Raw genomic sequence first — 15,729 nt, 5'->3', positions numbered from 1 at the left:
TCTGAGGCCGTCCACCTGAATTTTTTTTTTTTAAACAAAGGTGAGCAGTGACGGGGCAGCTCAAGGTGGGAGGGCGCGGGGGGGCTCCTCTTTGGCCCTGTTAAGGTGATCCTCTTGAAGGAAGACGCTGAAAAGTCGGCTCAGGGGTTCCCGCCGTCTGCTCCAAGTGAGGCAGGGAGGCCCACAAGAGAACGTGGGACCGAGAGCGGCCTCCGCCTGCGTTCCTGCAGGTACTATGGCCCGCACCAGAAGTGACGACATATAAAGCGCCCGAGAGGTTCCCGGGAACCGGAAGCTACGGTGGCCGAGAGATACCTTTGGAAACAAAACAAGCGACTCCTGTAGGGCGAGACTCGGAAACTGATTTAGCCGGGCGCTCGCTGGAAGGAAGAGTAGGTAGGAGGACGGGGGGAGCGGGGCTGGAAGTCTGAGGGAATGCAGGCAGTGGCGAGGCCCCTCCGGCGTCGAGGCCAGCCCCCGTAGCCGCGGCGAGGACCCGGGACGGCAGTCGTGGCCCTGGCCCCCCGCCGCCTCCTCGGAAGCGGTGCCGGGTCCCTGGGGCTGGTGGGGCGGAGAGGTCAGAGTCTCGTTCCTGGGCTGGGGGCAGGTGCCAGAGGCACGGGCAGCGGGGGCGGCGGTTCTGCTGTCTGGGGGACGCGAGGGGCCCCCGGGGCTGCGAGGAAGCCGCCGGCAGTTTGTGGAAAACAAACTAACCTCGGGAGTATCTCAGCGTGGGGCGAACAGCCGCCGACCCTCCCGGGATGGGTCCGGCGAGCTCGGCCGGTCCCTCTGGCCGTGGGCGAGTTCAGTGGGCGCCCTCGTGCACGGCTGCCCTCTCTGTCCCCCTCGCGTGTCCTCGTGGCCCCTCGCTTCCCGCCCTCGCTGACCGTCGTGGCTAGTACGGCCACCCAACCAGGAAATCCAGCTTTCTCGCTAGTGGTTTGACTGAGTCACCGGGAACGTGTGGGCATTGAAGTTTGACTTGTGGTGCGCTCCGCCCGGACTCTGTCCTCGCCACGTCCTCGGGCGTTTTAGAAAACAAGCGTATTTAGCTTTCGTGTTCAGGAAGAGCAGTGCTGGCAACAGAGCACATAGATAATGCTTCCGTGGGGGGACCTTTGTGGTGTAACTTTAATGGATGTTTTCAGAAGCATGAAGTTGGTTGGGTTTTTTTTGGAGGGGGGTTCTGTGCATTTGTTTCATATGAACTTAGAAAAGGCATAGACAAAACATGTTTTTGTTTTTTCTGTCAAGAAATTGTTGGTGGTTAAATAACAATAGCTGGTATTTACAAAGCACCTTAAGGTTTGAAAAGGTTACAAATATTACCTCATTTTATCCTCACCACAGCCTTGGGAGGCAGGTGAAACTGAGGCAGATGAAGTTAAGTGACTTGTTAAGAGTCACACAAACAGTAAGTGTCTGAGGTCAGATTTGAGCTGGAGTCTTTAGGACTCCAGATCCAACCGCTTTATCCACTGCACTACCTAGTTGCCTCTTGTTTATTCCTAAATTGTACCTTCAATAGCAGGGATCGTTTCTTACATATCTGTGTGTTTCTTACAACAGCTCTTGGCACGGTGCCTTAGGTAGATGCTTAATAAATTGAACCTAAGTCAAGGAAAAGAAAATTAGAGAAAAGGTTTTTGTAGGCATCAGTCATTTATCTTAGTCCCTTTTTTGTGGCAGCCCTTATAGATGTTTAGTCATCTCACTCTTTGTGACCCCATTGGCAGAGATCCTGAAGTGGTTTGACATTTCCTTCTAACCAGCTCATTTTACAGATAAGGAGACTGAGACAAACAGGGTTAAGTGAATTGCCCAGGATCATAAAGCTAGTAAGGTCTGAGGCCAGACTTGAACTGGAGAAGGATGAGTCTTCTGAGTCCAGGCGTGGCACCACCTGCTTGTATTACAGATATATTTAGTTCTTTAGGAAAGTGGAATGAGACTATTTAAAAGTAAACCAGGAAATGTACAGTGAACAAAAAATGGTAAAGTTCCCACTCACTTAATTTTTGGCTACTAGTGGTTACCTAAAAGGCAATTTAAATTCAAAATAAGACCTAGAAAATAGGGTAGTTTAAAAAAAAAAAAAAGGAAACTCGGTGACTTCAATGCTAGCTTTGTAGACACAGCAGAGTTAGCAAATCCTTCCCCAATTTCTCAGAAAGAGAAACAAATTTGGCTTGATTAATGTCATAGAAAATCAGAAGTGAAAGAATCCAGAATGCAGTTTTGTGCATTTCTGTACTAAATTATGCTATTTCTGAATTTTCCATTCTATGAGCTTTGTTTCAGGCAAGTAATTGATTAGGGTTTATTAAGTCTTTTGGATTTTGGAGTTTTGGTTTTTTTTCTTAAGCTTACAAGCAAAATGTTTGTAAGATATCTATTAAAGTCACCATTGTATATTACCCAAGTCAATTGTATAATTTGTTTTAAATGCTGATCTTGTCTCATTGTTAGTAAAGCCCGAATAAAGAGGCAGTCAAACATGGTGCATAGAGGGCTGGCTTTGGCAAGGAAAACTGGAGCTCTTCAGTACACATTGGGTTTAAAAAAAAAAAGCAGCTTCACAAATATAAGATGAGAGGGGCAATGCTAGACAGAGTTCATATGAAAAAAGATGGTAAACATGTATTTCATGAGCAGTATTTCTCAGCAGTGGGACATGGTAACTGAGAGACAGTTAATGCTATTTTAGACCACATTAAATAGAAATATAGGTCCAGAACAGGAGAAGTGGGTTGGATTTCCTTTGTGAAATTGCACAGGTCTTTAAATGACTCCAAACTTCTGCTGGAAACAGAGACCTTTTTAACACCAGTTTTTTTCTAGCGATGTTGTATTGATGCAAGTCATGGAATATTATGTAATCCCTGGAGATTGAAATTTGAGAATAGCCCAAAGGACAATGGAAAATGGCATGAACAGATTTCAATACACTTAAAATGAGGATATTATACAGGAAAAGCTGTGTATAGGATGCCATTAGGGACTGAAAAAGATGGGTTGGTGTTATAAAGATGACCCCAGCCTCAGTTCCAAAGACTGGTGTCTCAAAAGACTTTTTATTAAAGAGCTTGAAGTGAGTCGTTTTGATTCTTGTGAGAAGCAGGTGCACCTCTTTGGAAGTGGAGAATGGAGAGCAGTAAAAGAAGCCAAAGCAAGCTTTATAGTTAGTAATTGACTAACTCCTCCCTTCTGGATCAGGATTGGTCTTAATCCTTCTGCGTTACAATCTTTCTTATATGCCCCACCCCTAACATACATTATGTGCCTAGAATTGTGGTATCACTCCACCTCTCTGGACAGAGAAGTTAGCCTGTCTGTGCTGATTGCTTACCTTTACTCATGTGGAAACTTAACTCTTTCATTTCTCACAGTGGTCACATAATGGGCTCCATTGGTATCCAAGAAATATAAAGATAACTTAGGTGCTCTCCAGTACATTAAGTGGATACACTGTGGCAGATTTAAACTTCCAATAAAAATTGCACCAGCTGAGCAAACATGAATAAAGGAAGCTAGTTGGTGGAGTGGATAGAGTGCTGAGCCCCTACTCAGGAAGACCTGAGTTTAAATCCAGCCTCAGACACCTACTAGCTAAGTATAACATTGGGCAAATCACTTAGCCTCTGATTGCCACAGTTTCCTCAACTATAAAATGGGGGTATTAATAGCATCTATGTCCCAGGCTTGTGAAGATAAACTGGCACATGAGATGCTATATAAAGGCTATTTATTGTTACTGTTATTACGTTGTAAATATGCCTTGTTGAAGGATACCTTCATCATCATCTAGATTCTAAACCCTTTAGAGTATAATGTCCAGAACAAAGAAGGTGGTAATCTTTCAATATTCTGCCCTGGTCAGACCACTTCTGAGGTATGTTCAGGTTTAGACTCCACATTTAGGAAAGATATTGACAAGCTGGTGAGGCAGCCAGAAACTATGCCATACACGGATCATTTGTAACTAGGCAATATTTAGCTTGGAGAAGAGATTTGTCAAGGTGGGAAAAGATCATGATAGCTGACTTCAAATATTTGAAGGGTGGCCTATTAAAGAGGTACTAGATTTATTTGATTTGGCCCCAGAGGGCAGAGTTAGGAGCAGGAACAGGAAGCAATAGGGGCTGATTTCAGTTGAACATAAGGAAAAGCTTCCTAACAGTTAAGAGTTGTCCAAAAGTGTAAGGTAATGAATTCCCTATCACTAGAGGTATTTCAAGTGGAGACTGGATGATCACTTGTGGGGGATGTTATGGAGATGATTCCTGTTCCGATTGGATAGACTGAACTAGATGACCTCTGAGGTCTCTTCTAAGTGTAAGATTTTTTTGGTTGAGGCAGCTAGGTGGTAGTGTTGGTTTGAAGTAAGAACACCTGGGGTCAAATCTTGCCTCAGACACTCACATTTACTTAATTTTACTCATTCCCAATTTCCTCATCTGTAAAATGGGGATGATAATAGCACCTATTTCATAGGGTGGTTGTGAGGCTCAAATGAAATAATATTAGTAGAACTAACCCCTCAACTTGTCCAAGCAATTCTGTTCCATCCTATCTCCTTAAACAGAGTAGCCCCTCTGTCATCTCCTCTCTTTCACTTATTTTTACTTTCTCCCTGTCCATTAACTCATTTCCTACTGCTTATACATATCCCCGTATCTCCTCTATTCTGAAAAAATTCTCACTTGATACTTCTGTCTCCGCTAACTATCATCTCACATCTCTTTTTCCCTTTTGTAGGTAAACTCTTGGAAAAAGCCATCTACATTAGGCACCTCCACTTTCTTTCCTTTCACTGTTTCTCACTCCTCTTATCCATTATTATGGACCTGTTGTTTTCACCTCTGCTACATTTCTTGAATATGCCCACTTCTCTCTTCTGAGGCTGCTACCACTCTGGTGCAGACCCTCATCACCTCATGGCTGGATCATTGCAATAGCCTGCTGGTGAGTCTGCCCACCTCAAGTCTTTCCCCATTTCAATTCATCCTCCATTCAGCCACTAAAGTGATTTGCTTAAAGCAAAGGTCACACCATGTAAGCCCACCCTCCCCTCCACTCAACAAACTCCAGTGTCTTCCAGGAGCAAATACAAAATGCTCTGGTATTTAGAGCCTTTCATAACCTAGCCCTCTGCAGCCATTCCTGTCTTCTTACACCTTACATCTCAACACATGTTTGTTCTACCAAGACACTCTATCTCTGGGCTCCGTGCACTTTCTCTTGCTGCCTCCCATGCCCTGAGCATTCTCCCTCCTCTGCTCTTGACTGCTGACCTCCCTGGCCTTCTTTAAAGTCCAAGAAAAATCTCACCTTCTACAAGAAGCCTTCCCCAACCCCTCAACTACAGTGTTTTCCCTCTGTTAATTACTTCCTCCAATTTCTTGATCCTGTGTGTAGCTTGCTTTGTATGTATTTGTTTGCATGTTGTCTCCTCCATCAGATAGTAAACTCCTTGAGGGTAGGGACTGTCTTTTGCCTTTTTTTTAAATCCCCAGCACTTAGCACAGAACCTGCCACATAGTAGGTACTTAATAAATGTTGATCAGTTAAAGCACTTTTAAAACCTTAAAGTGCTATGTGAAAGCTTGTCATTGTTGTTATTGGAAGAAAGATATTCACTTACAAAATAATTTAATTTTCAGAGTGAAAGAACAGTGGGTCAGTTTATTCAAGTGTTTTGTCATGTGAGGAGTCTTTTGTGCTCAAAGACTGAGACGAATTCCTAGATTTTGTCTCTTATAGAAATGAAATCCTTTTCCCATTTGTCTCTGTTGGTAAACAAGGAAAAAAGTCCCAATAACTGAGAGAAGTACAGCATCAGCTCCTTAAAGTCAAGGACTATTTTCTCTCTTGTCTTTGAGTGTCTAGAACACAGCCCAGTTGTTCTGGACCTGTGATTTCATCAGAAAAGAAATTGGTGAGAAATCGGCTTTGTGGAAATTTCATCCACTGATATAGATCAGCAACTTTTTAGTAACTCTTGGTCTTAGAGAATTACTTGGTATTGTTGTTTATTGCAGTTTATCCTTCATTTTCCAAAAGAACCACTGACATCACAGGGTGAGGCCTTGACTTGCCGTGAAGAGTCTATATAAGGACACATCTAGTATGTGTCAGAAACAGTACATTAACCCGGGCCATCTTTATTCCAAAGTGGGACCTCTGTCCCCTTAAGTCATGATGCTTTTAGTAAGCCTTAATAAATACTTACTGGTTTGAAATGAGTAATGATATGTGAAATTTGGGCTTGGGAAATAGCAAGAAGTTAAAATATTTTCTCTGGGCATCAGGCTTTCTTGGTGCAATATGTATTAAAATACTTTTTATTTTTATCCACCCATCTTCACTCCACCCGGCCCCTTATTAGTACCTTTTGATTATTTAATTCAGTGGAGAGAACTAATTTTCTTTTCAAGACATCATGACCTTCTAAACGTCTCTTTGAGATTTTAATCTTTGTATAGATAAAATGTGAGACAGGAAATGCATATATACTTATTAAAAGATGAGTTTTTGGTTGGGGTTTTTTTTTTGGTCTAGTAATTAATGATTCAGTTGACCAAATATCTTGAGGAAAAGGAAATGAGTGGAAATAAATTGAAGTGTTGTACTGAGTCTGAGGGGAACCTCTAAAAGAAATATTGGCAGCTGACAGTGATATTTTTTGAAACGCTATTGACCATATTTAAAAGCTCCACTTTCAAATAAGCTTTCTTCCTCTTTCCCATTATGACGAAATGAATGTTATAAATGTCACCAGTGCTAATGCCATGTCTGCTCAAGCAGTGGGGTAGTTGAACTTCCCAGCGCATGTTATCTAGATGTCTGCTATCTCATACCTAGACTATGGCTAGTTTGGGTTTGCCTGCCTATTTCTTCCTTCTCCTCATACCAACTTATCTCCACTCAAAGTTTGTGATTGGTTTTCACTATGTTTAACTAAGGATGTAGTATGAGCAAACACTGCTTTCCATATAGAGGACTTCTACATAAAGAGAAAGGTTATCTTTGAGATAATTGTGTTCTTGACAAAAGGCTTGTTCATAGAGTCCCAGCATGATCCCTGTTATATGATTAATCCAGTCACAAGCATTTAATTAAGCACTTCCTATGTGCTAAGCACTAGGAATGCATATATAAAAATGAGATAGTCCCTGCCCCCAAGGACCTTACTTTTTTTAAGAGGATATAATATGTTCACAGAAACCTCAGTGCAGGATTTTTGCAAACACTAGTGATTTTGGTGGGGTCACTGACACCTGAAGGAATCAAGAAAGGCCCCTTAAAGAAAGTGTTACTTGAGCTGAGCCTTGAAGGGACCTTAGGTTTCCAAGGGCTGGAGATGAAGAAGGAAATTATTCTAGCTGTGGGAAATTGCCCATGCAAATATGCAGAAGCAGGAGAGACGTTGTTTTCTGGGAATAACGTATGAAGCCAATTCGTGTTATATGATTTGGTGATGCAGTTTCCCATACATTCAATGATCATTTCTATGCTGATGATTCTCAGAACTGCTTATCCAGTCCTAACTTCTGCAGACCTCTTGTCAGCATCTTCAGCTGGTATTGGACATCTTTTTGTTTGTTTGTTCCTTTTTGGTTTTTAGGCAATTGGGGTTAAGTGACTTGCCCAGGGTCACACAGCTAGTGAATGTCAAGTATTTGGTCTGAGGTTGGATTTGAACTCAGGTCCTCCTGACTTCAGGGCTGGTGCTCTATCCACTGCGCCACCTAGCTGCCCCAACTGGACATCTTGAACTAGCTGTCTCACAGACATCTTAAACTCAACATGTCCAAAGTGAACTCATTATCTCTTCTCCCAAAAACACTTCTCCTCTTCCAGACTTCTCTGTTACTGCTCCACTCAGGCTCGAGTTAGGTGTCGTTCTTGACTCCTTACCCTCTCTTCCCCCTCCATATCCAGTCTGTTGCCAAGACCCATTGATTTTTATAACAGCTCTCAGATGTGCTCCCTTCTTTCCTCTGACTGCTGCCATCCTGATGTAAACAGCCATCACTTCACGCCTTTTTTGTAGTAGATTGCTGTTTGATCTTCCTGCCTCAGCTCCTCACTGCACTCCATCCTCCACTCATCTGTCAAAATGATCTTCCTAAATTGAAGCTGTGACCATGTCACCCCTATACTCATAAAATCCTCTGTTTGCTGTTAAGAGCCCATCATCATCTGCTTCTCTTCCCCCTTTCCTTCCACTCTACCCTTTCCACTCAGTACTACTGTGATATTGGCCAACTTGATGATACCCTTTCTTCCAACTCTGGGCATTTTCACTGGCTGTCCCTGCTGCCTGGAATGCTCTCTCTCTTCATCTTTGTCTGCTGGCTTCCTTCAAGTCTCAGGTACTGTCCTACATGGAAGCCTGTCCTGTTATCTTTTAATTCTGGTGCCTTTTTTTTAAAGGCAATTGGGGTTAAGTGACTTGCCCAGGGTCACACAGCTAGTAAGTGTCAAGTGTTTGGACTGAGGGTGGGATTTGAACTCAGGTCCTCCTGACTTTAGGGCCAGTGCTCTATCCACTGCACCACCTAGCTGCCCCTCTAGTGCCTTTTGAATGTTGATTGTTTCCAATTTATTCCTGTTTATAGCATGTTTGTACACAGTTATTTCCATGAAGGCAGAAACTATCTTTTGTATTTCTTTGTATCCCCAGCTCTTAGCACAGTGCCTTCACCTTTCTGTTGAGCTTATGCTTCCAAGGGCTGTTATCACTGACCCAACTGCCTTACTGTAGCAGCTGCACCAGAAAATTCTCCCTACTTATCTGGCCCCTCTAGAAATGTGGGCTCTTTGTTCTGGGAGCAGTGACCTGTGCATAGGAGCCCCACCTCTTTTCATTTTAAGTGGTACTGTGAATTGCACTAGGTGAGCCTGCAGGGATGAGTTGACATCTCTAGCACAGATTTCATTACTTATCTTTTCTCTAAAACTTACCCTCTTCTACCCAGCTTTTTGTTGCTCCTGCTGCCGCTTCACCCTCCAAATTGGACATTCAGAGATGATGGCTCTGAGGAACTGAGCCACTCTGCTACGCACTCCCTGGGACCATACAGCCTTGGCTTCAGCCTGGCCATTATTTGGTTTTGCCCCCTTGCTGTGCTGCTGTGGACCCTCCACCCCCACCTGCCCCTTGCTCTGAGAATTACATAATCTAATAAATTCTACCCCATTGTCTCTGAAAAAAGGACGTGTCAGGGGATTGCCCTGTTGTTCCATTCATGACTGCCCTGTTCCATTTACCATCTTTGTGACTTTCCAGATCATAATGCCTTTCCCTGACCACCAGCAAAATAAAGAAATTGCCCCAATTGTGTAGTCTTCTCCCATTACAATGTAAACTTCTTGAGGGCAAGGCTTGTCATTTTTGTATGTGTATGCCCAGTGCTTTAGCACAGTGCTTGGCACATAGTAAGCTCTTAAAAATGCCTTTTTTCCTTATTGCTTTCCTTCTTTCTTTCCCTCTCTCTCTCATTCATTCATTCACCATATCCCTCAAGACATGCACAGGGATTTTTCTTTTTCTTTTTTTTTTAAATAATGTATTCAATATCACTGCTTTCACCAAAAATATTATTATTGTTTTAATAAGAGCCAAAAAGGTTTTTATACCACTAATGAAGTTACATTTTTAAAAAATTGTTTCATTTTTATATCATTTAAAAATTTTTATTTTTGTGTATATTTTAATCACATATTAGTATAGTAATACATGTATGATTTACAAACAAATACACATATATTGTAAGAGTACGCTCAAAAATTTTTACTGATGAAATGAGCTAACGGAAAGTTAGAGATCACTTTATTAAAAAAAGCACAGTTAATAGGTAATTCAAAGTAGTAGCTAATCCTCAAATAATTTATTTTTTATTTAAAGATCATTGTATTACTTTAGAAGATAGGATCTGTGATTTCATGAGGAAATTCCCCTTACCAATGCAGATTGTCACCTTCTCCTCAAATTACAATCTTAGAGAATTACCTGGAGTGTAGAGGAGTTAAGTGACTTTCCCAGGGTTACATGGTCATTGTGGGTCAGAAGCAAGACTTAAACCCAGGTTTTTCTGATTCAGAAGTCAGATTTCTATCTACTGCCCTATGCTGCCCACCTTGTATTATTTTAATAATCATAATAACATGTTTTTATAGTCTTGTTAGTTATGTCCTCATAGTTAATACTTAAAGTAAACCTGTGATCTGATCAATATGGGTACCTGCTGCCTTCATGGGTACGGAATGCAGCCTTTTTATCTGGTATGATTCTTGCTCATGTATTTATGTAAATTCACTCAACATCCTGGAGACCTTTGGACTTGTTCAGTATCTTAAGGTGTACCATTGTAGCATTCAGGTTTAGTTAATATTAAGATTTGTTGAGTTAATATTAAAATGGTTATGATTACTATTGGACCAGCCATTGCTAGTACTCCTGATGAGGTAACTTCTACTATTGGAGATCAGTACCCACTGTGTGAACTCTAGTCTTAGAAGGTGACCTGGGTATTGAGAGAGGCTTAGAGACTTGCCTAGGGTCTCTCAGCCAGGATGTGTGGGGGGGGGTCAGGCTTTTACTCAGCTGCCTGATGTCAGTGCAGGCTCTCCATACACTATGCAACACTGCTTTTCTAAAATTAAAATTATTCCTGGTTTAAAATAAACACAGGTAATATTAAATTGGTTTGCAACACAGTTTCAGCTGATTGTTGGGGCAGGTGGTACAGAAAAATATTTTCAGTTGGCAGGGAAGCTGGTCTAGGACAAAAACATTGTCATGAATAATCTGTATACTAATAATCAAGAGCTACCTGTGATTCTGTGCCTTTGCCAAATGGAAAAGAACACCTGCTTTTATGTGGTTTGGGTGAAAGAAGAAAAAATTGTAATGATTCTTTATGGTAAGAGAATCCTGAAATGAGGGGAAATTCAACAGTACATCATTGGGTGAAAAAGTTCTCACGTTTAGTATAGTTCAATGGTCAGAGTTTTTCTTTGAGTCTGTAAACAGTTAGACTTTGCTGGATTTCCATAAACTTTCCAGGACTGAGGAGTTTATTGTTAAGAGCATTCTTGCTACTGATGCATCTCAGGAGGCCTCCACAACTCAATGGAAGATCATTAAGATTTGCTGATCACCTTGCAGCCCACCTGGTAATTAGTTGCATGGTCCTTGGCCAGCAACCATACAGCCTGTTACCAGCCCCACGCTCAGGATTTTTGCAGCATGAGCTTGTGCTCTGCTGGCCTGGCCTTTGAGAATCTGTGTTTCTCTTCATACTGCAATAACGTATCAAAGTGGGACTTTAGTGGAAGATTAACATTCTTTTTTCCTTTTTTTTTGGTGAGGGAGTTGGGGTTAAGTGATTTGCCCAGAGTCACACAGCTAGTAAGTGTCAAGTGTCTGATGCCACGTTTGAACTCAGGTCTTCCTGACTCCAAGGCCGGAGCTCTATCCACTGGCACCACCTAGCTGCCCTGAAGATTAAAATCTTAAAAAGGATAAATTCTGTTCAAGTAGAATTTCATTAGTCTTCTCCGGGCTGTCAGGGATTTGGAGGCCCCAAAGGAGAATTAGGTAAAAAGTCTCTGATTAGAACGGTAAGATCAACTAGAGAGAAATTTGAAAAATGTTACAGGTGAGTACAGTAGGCATTCTGTATTGTAGTGGAAATAAGTTATCTCTTCCACTGGTTACAGGCATGGTGCCCCCATGATCTAGAAAATGTGTAAAGTTTTTTAGCCTTCCCTATGTACCAGAGAAGTCTGAATTTTTTCTTTCTCTTTTATGGGGTGTTTATAGAACCTTATTGGAAAATTTGGATTAAGTATTTGGTCATAGGCTCTGTGTTGTCTTCGGCTTCCACAAAACTCCCCCAAAATTCCCATTTAAGAAAGAATTATAGGTAAAATATTGAAACCTTGTTGGATGAAAGAGATAATTGTATTCCTTTAAATGAGAAGATAGAGGAAGGAGTCTGGGGCAGCAGGAGAAGACTTACTTGGCCCTTTCCCTCACTAATAGTATGAGGTTTTGCAAACTTAACTTCTGCAATTCTTTTTCCTCACCTGTCACGTGGGGATAATAATATCTGCTTTAGCTTATTGTTGTCGTGAATATCAGATGAGATAATAAATGTAAATGAACTTTGAAGAATTTAAAGATTCTTTTATTTTGTTTTCTTTTGTTTTGTATTTTTATGAGGCAATTGGGGTTAAGTGACTTGCCTAGAGTAATACAGCTGGTGTTATGGACTGAGACCGGATTTGAACTCAGGTCCTTCTGACTCCAGGGCCGGTGTTCTATCCACTTTGCAAAGATTATTTTAAAAAGGAAGACCTAGCATGGAACCCAGACAAAAGAGTAGCTCAAGAGTAAGAATTTACAGCATTGACTCAAGGAGAGAAGATACTTTGATTCTACATCACTGTTTCTGGTTCTTTAAATAGATAATAGGGATAGTTTATTAATTAGTCTACTGTAGCTTAAAGAACATTTCTCTAAATATTATTCAGCTGCCTTTACGCTAATTCTGTATTCATTAGCCTTCTGATCTTATAAGTTGTTTCCTGAATAGACTCTCTCATCAGGAAGAGGGTACCTTCTACTCAGACAAAGTGTATTTTTCATTTTATGTTAATAGAATAACTTTCTGGCTTATTGCCTAATCTTATGAATATTTGATTAGCATGAGTTTTGTTTACCAGGGTGAATTGTTCAACCCTAATTGAATTGATGGAATCCAGCTTGATAACTGGAGATCCTGATGTAATCTGAAGGTAATAGTAAACCCTTCAGGTCAACTAAATAGTTTGGTTATATTGAAAAGTATATTAAAAATAAAAACTTTTAAAAAAGATTGCTTTTGTAACATGTAACTTATACAGGTTTTTTTTAAGACAAATGTAACCTTAACATATTAATATATTCTCTTTTTTTCCCTTTTTTAGCATTGCAAGAGGTTTTGTGTTTCTGCGGAAGAGAAGTGTGTCCATAAGGCTGCTCCAATGACGGAGCTATCTGCACCCTTACCCTACTTCCAGAATGCACAGATGACAGAAGACAGCCATATGAGCAATACAGTACGTAGCCAGGTATAGTGAAAATTTTACCTATAATTCTTTTTTTTTTTTTAAGGCAATTGAGGTTAAATGACTTGCCCAGGTCACACAGCTATTAAGTGTCAGGTGTTTGTTCTGAGGCAGAATTTGAACTCAGGTCCTCCTGACTTCAGGGACCTGTAATTCTTTCAGCTGTTTTTCATCAGTCTGTAGATTTATCTCATGCAGGTTTTCATGTGCCTTGGGGGAGCTAAGAGAAGCAGGGGGTGGAGGAAGCCAACTGCATGTTAACTACCCTTTCTTATAACTCATGATACTCCAGCAGCACAAAATCATGGCCTGTCTTGAGCAAGTGGAATTATTTCCACAGGCCTGCTGTTGTAATCATTGTGCCCCATTTTTGTGGCTTCCTGCTTTTGGTTACATATTCTGTCACCAAGGAGTATCAGAATTGAGGCTCTAGCCATAGGGAGTGCATGGATTGTGTGACTTCTGCTACTCTAGCTTCTGTTATCCCTATGATGGTGACTTCAGTTTTAAGATTTTTCTTGCTTGTAAAACACTGTCTCCCTTTACTTAAATGACACCACAAAACAGTCCCTATGATCAGAGTAGGTGTTTGCAGCTTTGAGAAAATGTTGTACTTTTTCACGTGATAGCTTCCATCACTGCCATGGCTTTAGCAAGATGGCCTTGGGAGCTAGTTGGAGGTGAAGGATAAATAAATGAAAAAATTATTTATTAAAGCACTCTTGTGCCATATGTCATGCTAGGCACTGGGAATACAAAAATAAAAAGTGAAATAGTCCATACTCCATACTCTCCTGTAGCTTGTATCCTAATAGCAAGAGATAGCACTTTTTGGGGGAGTGTTGACCAGAGAAAGGAGTTTTGATGAGGAAAATTGCAGGAGGAATGAGTTGATCCATAGGGACTTTACCAAAAACAGTAGTACTATTTCAAAGTAATTTTCCTTAAGTACAGAATTGACCGTGACTTCCCTACTCAATAAATTCTAGTAGCTGTTGCCTCTAGGACAGGGTTTGGGAACCTGTGGCCTTGATCCCAAGTGTGGCCCTAGAGGGCCTCAAGTTTGGCATTTTGATCAAATTCGAACTTCACAGAACAAATCCCCCAATAAAAGGATTTATTCTGTAAAGCTTGGACTCAGTCAAAATGCCTCACCCAAGGACCTAGAAGGCCACAGGTCCCCCACTTCAGCTCTAGGATAAAATATAAACTCCTCTGTTTAGCTTTTAAAGCCTTCTCTAACCTGGTGCTAGCTTTCCAGATTCATTTGACATTACTTCCCCTTCCATCCTCTGTGATCCAGCCAAATTTACCTTCTCTCCATTCCTCAGATATGACATTCCATTTTCCTTCCTCTTGCCTTTGTTCTGGCTGCCTCCTATGTCTGGCATGCACCCCTTTACCCCCTAAAGTCCCTTTTTACCTTTAAGGTGCAGCTCAGCACCCTCTTCTGCATTAAGCCTTTCTTGCCTCTCACTCTCACCCCCTAACCATTCCAGGGCCCTTTCCCAACCACCTTGTAAATATTTGTGTTTATTCACTTTATGTTTGTGTATTCATATCCCCCGTTAGAATGTAAGCTCCTTGTAAGTAGGGACTGATCCATTTTTTGTATTTGTATACCCAGTACCTGTCATAAGAGGCACCTAATAAATGTTTTTGAGTAATTGATTTACTTAACTTTACCCTGAACAAGAGGTGGGCAGTGAGAGGGAAGTGGGAGAAGGAAGAGCAGATGGTGAGATGATCTGGATGGACAACTAGATGGGGTAGAAAGATAAATATGGGCTGGGGTCTGGGGCCGCTTGATATAATGCACTAGGTAAGTGGGTTCTCTAAGACCCTGATCAGGATGGCAGGGCCAAGGATGGGAGTTCCATAGATAAATGAATTAACTCAGAAGATGGGGAGTGATGTATTGAACATCTTCTCCTTCCCTTACAGATGGAGGGAGGGAGGAAAGAAGTATTTATCAAGTGTCAGTGTTTTACAAATGTGATCTCCTTCGGTCCTCACAGTAATCCTGGGAGGTAGGTGCTGGGGTGTTTTTGGTTAGGCAGTTAGGGTTAAGTCACTTGCCTAGGGTCACGCAGCTAGTGTCAAATGTTTGAGGCCACGTTTGAACTCGGGTTCTGCTGACTCCAGGGCTGGTGCTCTATCTGTTCACTGCGCCGCCTTGCTGCCCCTGGGGGCTGTTATTATGTCTTGTCTGTCCAACTAAACTTGTAAACTTTTGGAGGGCAAGTACTGTATTTTATGCTTTCTTGTATCTCCCACAGCACCTAGCCCAATGCTCAGTGAAAAATATCTTGATGTGACTGATAATTATAGGAACTAAAACCTCCAATAAAATAACAGATTTTCTGTGAAGATCACATCCAGAACAGACTGGAAAGCCATCCGTCTTCTTTATTTTATCTCATTCTCATGCCATGCTGGAAATGGAAGGCATCATCTTTTAAAGCAGTAGCCTAAGCTTCCTTCCTTTCTCTCCAGACTTGCCATTTGTTTCCTTTCAGTTCAGCAAAAATTTATTAGATAACTTGTTATGTGGCGGGGGCCAGGCTAGGTGCTGAGTATACAAAGATGAAATTGGAAACAGCTTAT

General features: G+C 41.5%; 1 protein-coding gene across 2 annotated transcripts in view; it reads left to right on the top strand.

The window, feature by feature from the left end:
- The first annotated feature begins 306 nt into the window (after positions 1 to 306).
- The window catches only part of PSEN1 (presenilin 1), a 71,829-nt gene continuing 56,406 nt past the window's right edge, over positions 307 to 15,729 (top strand). Inside the window, exons 1-2 of one of the 2 annotated variants that reach the window (XM_020986355.2) lie at positions 307 to 396; positions 12,982 to 13,125. In XM_020986355.2, the coding sequence (XP_020842014.1) occupies positions 13,039 to 13,125 (87 nt within the window). In that variant the 5' untranslated portion in view covers positions 307 to 396; positions 12,982 to 13,038. The remainder of the gene's footprint in view (positions 397 to 12,981; positions 13,126 to 15,729) is intronic. The other variant, XM_020986356.2, reaches the window with a different exon arrangement.

Source organism: Phascolarctos cinereus, unplaced genomic scaffold (assembly GCF_003287225.1).
Source record: "Phascolarctos cinereus isolate Bilbo 61053 unplaced genomic scaffold, phaCin_HiC Scaffold_3;HRSCAF=262, whole genome shotgun sequence".
Classification (NCBI taxonomy): Eukaryota; Metazoa; Chordata; class Mammalia; order Diprotodontia; family Phascolarctidae; genus Phascolarctos; species Phascolarctos cinereus.
Note: the sequence above shows the minus strand (reverse complement) of the source record. Positions and strands in the feature narration are given on the sequence as shown.